We start from the raw sequence: 9,580 nt of genomic DNA, 5'->3' as shown, positions 1-9,580 counted from the left end.
CCAACTGAGCCGCCGGACTACATTTAGCGACACTTAAACTGGAAAACTGGATTGTTGAAATAAGCACGTGGAGAAATATCTCAAATTTTAAACCTAGTGGTATAATTATAGTAATATAGTGTTATAGTAGTTCAAATAACTAATTGATTAACAATAATTTTGTATTGTATCAAATTTGAAAGTAATGCGGCCCGACCACTTCACATTTTTTTTTATATGCGGCCCACTTACATGGCCGAGTTTGAGACCCCTGATATAGATACTGTATGTCTGGGGAACTGATCAGGGGAAGTCTTGTCCAACATCAGTGCCTGGCCTGAAAAATGCTCTTTTGACTGAATAGGCACAAATTCCGACAGATACACTCCAAAATTTTGTGGGGAAACCTTCCCAGAAGACACTGATATACTGAATGTGCAAAAGTGGGCTCTACTCCATATTATCGGCCATGCTTTTTAAATAGGATGTACAGTAAGCTCATATAGGTGTAATGGTTAGGTGTCCCCATACTTTTGGCCATATAGCATAGGTGTGTTCTGGGAACATAGGTGCTTTACATGTATAATAAAAACAGAAAGAACATACACCCTGCAGAGTATCATCATTAGACCTACTTTCACATTTCTGTTCTCGGTATAATGATCTGGTTCCTTGTCTGAGATTCTGTGGGGACTCTTTTCAGAGAAATACTTGGCTATTCCTGTAGCCTGAACACATGGTTCAGCGCCTTTACTGCAGACATATCTGCTTCAGTCTCCCTTTCCTAGAAATGAAACTCTTATCACTAGCAGATATTGAAACCCTCTGCCGGCAGCTTGTTCTCCTGCTGCTCTTCACTTCTCAGTGTTAGATTCTGCAAAGGATGATAAAATACTGGATTAGGTTTATTGGCTTCCTTTAAAAATTAATTCAGGGTGTTCTTAAACTAGGGCAACCAGATTGTGTGACCCTACTGAGGACAGAGGCAGGTGTAAGCTCAATCTGTGTACAGTGCTGGGAGTATGTCAGTGCTATATAAAAAACAAAAAGTTGCTAAATAATAGCAATAATAATAATAATAATAATAATAATAATAATAACAACAATCAAATCAATATTAGTATTAATAATAATAACAATAATACTATCATGATAACAACTTTAATAAAATAATAACAACAACAACTATAATAATAATAGTAATAATAATAACAACAACAACTATAATAATAATAATAATAATAATAATAATAATAATAATAATAATAATAATAATAATAATGGCTTTTTGTTCATCTTCTCTTCGCATCCATGGCTTCTTTTCCTAGAACTTGGCTCTGGAATAGAAAGTGAAAGTAGTAGTTGACGTGTTCTCAGAGAAAAGGAGGTGTTCTGTGATTGGGAGGAGGCCGGGCTCTGTACAAAAGAGAACGTGTCACAGACTGGAGACCAGAGGCAATAACAGCCCAGCACAGCACTGGTGCACTCACTTCTCCTCCTCCTCCTCCTCCAAGCATTACACTCTATTATCCAGATACCTGGATTGCCCTGTGCAGGAGATTATGGTTCATATCACCGCTGGATTCCCAAGGACTTATATACCGGTGATTGTATCTGTGGAATACAGCGGTGACCTCTCTGGACACACAGACTGTGGGGGATTTGTGTGTTGCGGATTGTCTGCTGTCATACATACATCAGGTAAGGGCCTCGGTATACTTTGTCCAGTCTAGCCATGGATGCCTCTTTTGGTGTAAGACCTCCTTTGCAAGCACTATTTTTTTCAACGTTTTTCTATTTCATTGTGTTTTGCTGGCGTTATTTATTTTGTAACATTTTGTTCATGTCTTTTTGAAGTCCTTGAGAAGCCTATTGAAAAATGCCAGGAAAAACACCATACCCAATGCATGCTGTGTTTTAAAATAAACCAAAAAAAACCCTCTACTGATTCCAGAAAAAGGCACAAACCAAAATGCTTTGTATGTAGCCAAAAAGCTGTGTGAATCCAGCTGTATGACAATTCCCATGCGATGTCTCATAATCTGTATGCTCTACCTAACACAATGAAACGGAAATAAAGATGCAGCAGTTGTCATTTAACCCCGCATCTTGATAACTCTCAAAGTGATGATATCGTGGTAGGTTTACTGATACAACTATAAATGTAACCCCACAGATAATATTCTGATTTCACAGTGTGTATTGTGCCTCATTTCTCCTACATCTGACAATCTCGGCACTGGTATAACTGTACTTACAATATGGGATAATAGTTCTCCCAAACAATACGTTTACTATTTCCTATTACCATCATTGCTTTATATTATCCGTTGATTATGTGACTTCACCATATAGAGAATCCATTCACACCAGTCCCTGACACAATTGAGGCTCACTCACACTCACTCATCTTATGTCATAGAAAGCCTATTAATATAAGCAAGACCGAGAACATCCAGACCCCATGCAGATGTTGCCCGTGTCGTTTTTAATGCTGATGCCCATATGTCACCCCTTACCTTTGGTTCTCAGTTTTATAAGCATATATAGTTTTATGCAAGCGTTATAAAAAAGATACAAATTTTCAGATGACTCAAACTTCCCTCGTGCCATGCCTGCATTTATTACGACCAAGGGTGAAGCTCTATTTGTATAACTGAGCGTTTGAAATATTTCACTTGAACATCTGTTTTTTTTATTACAGATCTAGCAGATATGAGTTTGTCAGCGCAGCAGTACCGAGTTTGTCATTGGCACAATTTCACAATGTGCTGTCTGTAGCTTTGTATAGGGCTGCAATCCATTTTACTGAGTTATCTTTATCTTAGCGAGTTCTCTTGACTCACAAAAGGAATAGTTACATAACAAATTCAGCTCTGCCACATCTGTGAATTTTTTTCTCGAGAATTCACTTGGAAGCTAGAGCATCCTGTACTAGTTTAGAGATCCTGCTGTGACATAGGTGTGAACAGATTGACCGTGCATAGCAGTAAAATCCTGCGGCAGAGCTGGCTTGAGAATGTACTGAAGGATTCTGTAGTGTATCATTACTGCTGTGCTTTGTATCTCTGATCAAGAACTGTGCTAGCGATATTTCCTAATAATGTATTTCTTATAATTCTGTACTGTAACACTGGAAAAACAGGATTAAGGGGCGTCTTCATGTTGTGTATTTGTGCCTGGCCCTGAGGCATAGGCTTTGTACCATAATTACAATCGATTAATCTGTAAAGGAACCGATCTGCAAGATTTAGTTGTCATGTGTCCTTCCATTTAATTTCGATACAATGGCGTGTCCATCCTAATTGTATCTGAGCTCATCCTGCAGTAAAACTGGCGGATTTTTTGGGGGGATCTAAAATGCTTTTGTGATATGGAAGCCTGATCTGCAGAAATTCGGAACAAGTCCGTACATAAGACACTAATAGCAGATTAATAAAATATCTAACAATTCAATTGAAACCTACCTTAGGCCTATCAGCCCAAAGTGTTGTAAATCTTATGCCAAGATTGATTTCTAAAGTTGGACATGCAGCTCAGCATCTGTAACCTAGCTAGCATGCGTCTCCACTGACATAAGGGTCACCAAGGAATACAGTAAAGCTGTATGCAACTGTGGCAGCAAAACATAGCAACAAACATGGGTATTTCCAGGACAGACGTGGTGTATTACATTGGAAGAAATGATTGTGTTTGCATGTTTAATTGTTGGTTTACTCTGCATACACTAAATACATAAATGACAAGGGTGAAATCAGACTGGTCACTATAAATGCCATGTATTATAATAGGCAGTAGGGGTAGAGGTTCTACAATATGACAAGACGGGTGTAGCAGAGTTGTTCCACACATAAATTTGTCATTTTACTCAACACATTGTGATATCATGGTGTGGCACAGGGGCATTGCTAGCACCGGGCACCAGAGTAACAGGTTCTGGGTCTTTTGCCCAGTGCTCTAAATCTCCAGGCACCAGTGATTGCCACATTCAATTGCATATGCATCCTCCTCCAATACCCCGTGGGAAACCTCAGTCTACCAACATCTCTTATGCATTACCTGTGGTTTTATAAAGGACTGAAAGAAACGTTAGTATTTTTATTCACTGTTTTCTGACAAATGGAATGACAAACTCAGCTCCTCTACATCTGCATTCAGTGAAATGCACTTTTGTGAATTGCCAGAGTGGACCTTTTTTGATACTTTGAGTCTAAGTGCCATATATACAGCTAGTCTAGGGTTAAGTCACATAGGCGGGCTTTACATCCACAGAAAGCAACTTCCAATAGACAAGCAGAGCTGCCACTGACCGTCCAGGGAAGCAGCAATCATCCTAAATGCTTGTTTTTAAATCAATGCCTGTGCGCTAAAGTAGCTGTAAAAAATGGCTGTGGGGAATTGTTTTCTGAGAATGCCTGCTTGCTGCTCAACCATTTACTGAAGCAGTCAATAAGTGGATACTACTTCTACCAGAAAGAGCTGAATTCTAAAATCCCAGCCAGAGATAAGGTCAAGTCAATCATCAAAGATTTATTGAACCATGCTGTGTGTGGAGAAGACTTTAAAACTATTATTTGGTAGGAAGCAATTTAGTGCCAACCATTTTCTAAGGTATAGACTGTAAAAGCTGAGTAACAGGAAAGAGGGGTAGCGGAGACTTGCGTTGTGCACTAGACATTGAGTGTTTGGCTTTACCAAGAACTCGTCATTTACGGCAAGCAGAGTAAAAATAGAAAGAGTCTTTTCGTGATGTCTATGATGAGAAATGAAGGTTTGAGAAGGAGTGTGGTGGTGCACAGGATCACTTGGAGGTACAATAGTCAAGGTGCTAACTGTAGATGCACTTTATCTTATGATAGATAGATAGATAGATAGATAGATAGATAGATAGATAGATAGATAGATAGATAGATAGATAGATAGATAGATAGATAGATAGATAGATAGATAGATATGCACTTTGACACAATGGATTATTTCGGATTAATACCAATGTTTTATGCTTGGTTATGAATAATATTTTTTATTAACCATTTTTCTTTCTTGGTATTTTCAGAAGAACGACAAAGGACGTGCAGCACTGCCACTAGGAGGGACGCTATGGAAGACCACATAGGTTGGTCAAGTCTATAGGATGGTAGCACACAGCAAGGTGGAAGCAGATAATGCAGTTTCAGACAGAAGACCTCAGCACCTGGATGCTTCACGCTCTGATCGTTCCCAGATTCAGCCTGCCAGAGCTATTCATAACAGCCCAGGACGTCCCATTCCCACATCGCAGCTCAGTGACACACACTTTCGGACCTTCCGATCCCAGTCGGATTTTACTGTCATCACCAAGACCAGCAGTATGCTGGATACTTCTGGATTTTACTGGGGACCTATGACGGTTAATGTGGCCCATGAGAAACTAAGATTGGAACCGGTGGGCACTTTCCTCATCAGGGACAGTAGACAGCAGAATTGTTTTTTTTCCGTCAGTGTTAAAACAGCTACAAGACCCATCAGCATCAGGATTCACTTTCAGGCTGGGAGGTTCAGCCTAGATGGCAGCAAAGAGTCATTCAATTGCCTTTTCCAGCTGCTGGAACATTATATATTGTCTCCTAAAAAGATGCTTGTTGCTCCTCTAAGAAAGGTCAGATTAAGACCACTACAAGAACTCTGCCGAAAAAGCATTCTGGCAACATTCGGAAGACAGAACCTGGATGGATTACACGTCAACCGGGTCTTAAAGGACTATTTAAAGTCGTTCCCATTTCAGATCTAGCGACACAGGGCATTAACAACCAACACGAGAAGGACACACGTTTTACACATTCAGCTTCCTGGGATTATTTTTAAATATCTTATTTAATGGTGGTCAAGTTTATTTTTGTAGCAATTTAACTGTATTTTGGGATGAAACTTGAACACTTGCCTTTTAATGTTTACAGAAACAGATTATTTGCACAAACTAAAAGGGGTCATCCCCTTTTTGAATTGTTTTTTCTGCCATGCAGATCATTTATTTTATTACACTTTAAAAGTAATAAATGTTATTATAAAATATTCAAAAACAGCTTCACTTGTATCTGGTTATTTCTTTAGTGCTCTCATTGGGGTATATTTCAGGTTGGATACAATTTTGACAAAGAAACGCTTTAAATTTAGCTACATTTTGCATACAGGTGTTGCAGAGCTGAGTTTGTCATTTGGCACCACACATTGTAATATTAATTTATTTTATTAGTGGTTACAGGTAGACCTTCTATAATATCTTATCTGATCAACAATGCAACCCTAGTGAGACACAAATTTAGCTCTGCTACAGATATATGTGGGCTAATTTGGCTTAAAGGATATGTAAACCTTTGAAGGCTTTTTTTTTCTACTAAAACAAGGTATTATAGTGCTTAATGCAACTTTGTAAATGTTTTTTATTTAAAAAAAAACTCCTTTTTGAGATACAGCTTCTATGTATCCTGGATAGATAGAAGCTGTATATTGCAGTGAAACTTAGATGTGATTGATAACAACTCGATTGACACGCAGGACCCGCTGTCATCATAGCCGTCAGTCCCGCTGACCTGACGGATTCCGGTTTCAATGCAAGATACAGCTTCTATGTACCCAGGATACATAGAAGCTGTATCTCAAAAAGTAAAAATAATTTTTAATAAAAAACAATAAGAAAGTTGCACTAAACACTATAATACATTGTTTTAGTAAAAAAATAAATTAAAAAGTCTTCAAAGGTTTCCATAGCCGTAAAGCATCAAGATTTAAATATTGGAGTTAAAGGCAGAATTGTATTCAGGTTTTCCTTTACTTGGGACAATGATTCAATTTGCTGCCCTAGCTCTATATCTAAATACCCTGGCCAAGAAAGAGTGGATTATTTCCCCCTCACATGCTACACTAGCCCTACCCACTAGCTATGCCCCGGGTTAAAAGGCCCCTAGACCCAACCATGCATCTTAAAACAGTAAAGCGTCCCAAATATAATTCTCACTTATAGTTGTAAATGTTTCTTGAGGTTATTACAATTAGAGATAAGTGAGATCACATAGTTATCACGGTGGCAGACGTTTTTTCTGCACTTCCTCACTGCTTTCTCATTGACGAAAATTAGAGTCAACCTCTACCTAGCCTGAAATGGCTGATACCAGGCTACAATAGATTGTATTGAATTGCACTGCAAATTTAGATAATATAAACTTTAGCTATAGTGTCCCTTTAAAAATGAAACAAAAAAGTTCATTCTCAAGTGAAAAGCGGTGGTTTCATTTGTTTTTTACAGAACTGGCATTGGGTCAAAGTCAGCAATGGAATAAATGACTTAGGCATTCGTTCACATCTGCGCTAGGGCTCCGTTCCGACGTTCTGTCTGAGCTTTCCATCGGAACGGAGCCCTGACAGACACAAACGGAAATCATAGGTTTCCGTTTCCATCACAATTGATTTCAATGGTGACGGGTCCGATGGAAATTATTTCCGTTTGTGTCAGTTGTGCAAGTGTTCTGTCGTTTTGACGGAATCAATACCATAGTCGACTACGCTATTAATTCCATCAAAACGACGTAACCCTTGCACAAAGGAGACAAATGGAAACCATTTGCACCGGATCCGTCATCATTGAAATGAATGGTGTTGGAAACGGAAACCTATGGTTTCCGTTTGGGTCTGTCAGGGCTCCGTTTCGATGGAAAGCTCAGACGGAGTGTTGGAACGGAGTCCTTTTGCAGATGTGAATGAAGCCTTATTTCCCCGATCAGACCAGTTGCCCCTTAAATTCCACAGAAAATCCCAGGATGAGCAGCTCTATGAACAGAAAACATGCACAATGTGAGTTCTGCTCTTATGCTATGTCACTTTGCTCACTACCAGAAATCTTTATATAAACGACTTCATACATTTCTGGTCAGTGAGAAGTTTCTGGAATATTTCAACAACACAGAAAACCCCTAGTACAGAATGCCACATCCGCTTTAGCTGAGTTTCTCGCTTGTCTGTGGTTTGCAAATTAATAATCATTGTAATGTAAGTGTTATTGTTTGCTCCATATGACATCAGAGATTTTTTATCATGTACTGTGGCTGCACTGTTCGGTTTACAATACTCAATAAGGAATATAATATGTAGATAAGCAGCTATGAAAAGTTTCCGGGTGATTGCAATATTTATGTAAATGTATTTAAGGCAATCATTACAGCTTCCAAGGAAAAGTTATTACTTACTCCGAATTTTATTGGTTCTGAGTTGTAAAGCAGAAATTTATAGAAATTTACAAATAAGCAAGACTGGTTTAATAATATTACTAATGGGTTTTATCCAGTTACAAAAAAAACAAACAGTCTACTATTATTAGAATCCGCGCCACTCCTATTCATGGGCTGTGTCTGGTATTGCAGCTCTGCCGCATTCACTTTTTTTCAAATGCGGTCTACCACTTTAAAATGAGGGTTATATTATACATGCATCATTGTAGAAAAACGGTGGGGGAAGGGATAAAGTAAGACCTGCTTCACACGTCCGTGTTTGGTCCGTAAGATACAGACCGTATGTCAGCCATATTTCCTGGACCGAACACAGTTCAGCGAGCCGGACTCATAGAATCATAGTCACCCATAACGCCATGAGTCGCTGCCTCCTCAAGGGAATATTTTCTTGTACCGTAAACATGATTACATTATGAGACAGTAATCCCGCGGGGAGGCAGGGACATCATGCGTAATGGATTAATATGATGCTAGGAGTCCGGCCCCCTGAACTGTGTTCGGTCCGGGAAATACAGCCAACATACGGTCCGTATCCCACGGACTGAAATTGTGTATACAATAAGGGTATGTTCACACGCAGTGAGCAAAAACGTCTGAAAATATGGAGCTGTTTTCAGGCGAAAAGAGCTCCTGATTTTCAGACGTTTTTTTAACAACTCGCGTTTTTCGCTGCGTTTTTTACGGCCGTTTTTGGAGCTGTTTTTTAATGGAGTCAATGAAAAACGCCTCCAAAAGCGTCCCAAGAAGTGTCCTGCACTTCTTTTGACGAGCCGTCATTTTATGCGCCGTATTTTGACAGCGACGCGTAAAATAAAGGCTCGTGGGAACAGAGCATCGGAATTCCTATTGAAAGCAATGGGCAGATGTTTGTAGGCATATTAGGGGCTTTTTTTTTTAGTCTGAATTACGTCTGAAACCACTGCGTGTGAATATACCCTAATAAGAAAGCAAAAAATGTCAAGGTAAAAAAAGGACACAACAATCAATCAGTTCCTTAAAGGGGTTTACCAATAATCGATATCTATCACCTATCCACAGGGCAGGTGCTAAATATCTAATTGGTAGAGGTCCGACCTCTGTGACCCCCACCGATCACGAGAGCGGGCTTACCTTGCTGTTCCCGGGAGCCCCATATGAATGAAGCTGTACTGTGCATGCTCGGCCACAGCTCCATTCATTTCTATAGGGCTACCAAAGATATTTAAGTAGTAAAATTCACATTTCTTTTTTTTTTTTTTTTTAGTGGTACTCTTATTTTTATTTTTTGTTATCCAACAAAGAAGTTTTAATTTCTGATCTTTATTTCTTGACTATAATGTGATAGCATATGTAAATATACT

The 9,580-nt window shown here is 39.1% G+C and overlaps 1 protein-coding gene across 1 annotated transcript; it reads left to right on the top strand.

Annotated features, from left to right (window-relative positions):
- The first annotated feature begins 1,417 nt into the window (after nt 1–1,417).
- SOCS1 (suppressor of cytokine signaling 1) lies at nt 1,418–6,038 on the top strand. Its single transcript, XM_075831339.1, has 2 exons — nt 1,418–1,680; nt 5,036–6,038. Exon 2 carries the CDS (start codon nt 5,114–5,116, stop codon nt 5,747–5,749), a length of 636 nt encoding a protein of 211 aa, XP_075687454.1. The 5' UTR covers nt 1,418–1,680; nt 5,036–5,113; the 3' UTR covers nt 5,750–6,038.
- Nucleotides 6,039–9,580: the final 3,542 nt, after the last annotated feature.

Source organism: Rhinoderma darwinii, chromosome 6 (genome assembly GCF_050947455.1).
Source record: "Rhinoderma darwinii isolate aRhiDar2 chromosome 6, aRhiDar2.hap1, whole genome shotgun sequence".
Classification (NCBI taxonomy): domain Eukaryota; kingdom Metazoa; phylum Chordata; class Amphibia; order Anura; family Rhinodermatidae; genus Rhinoderma; species Rhinoderma darwinii.
The sequence above is the reverse complement of the archived record's forward strand: the minus strand, read 5'-3'. Positions and strand labels throughout refer to the sequence as shown.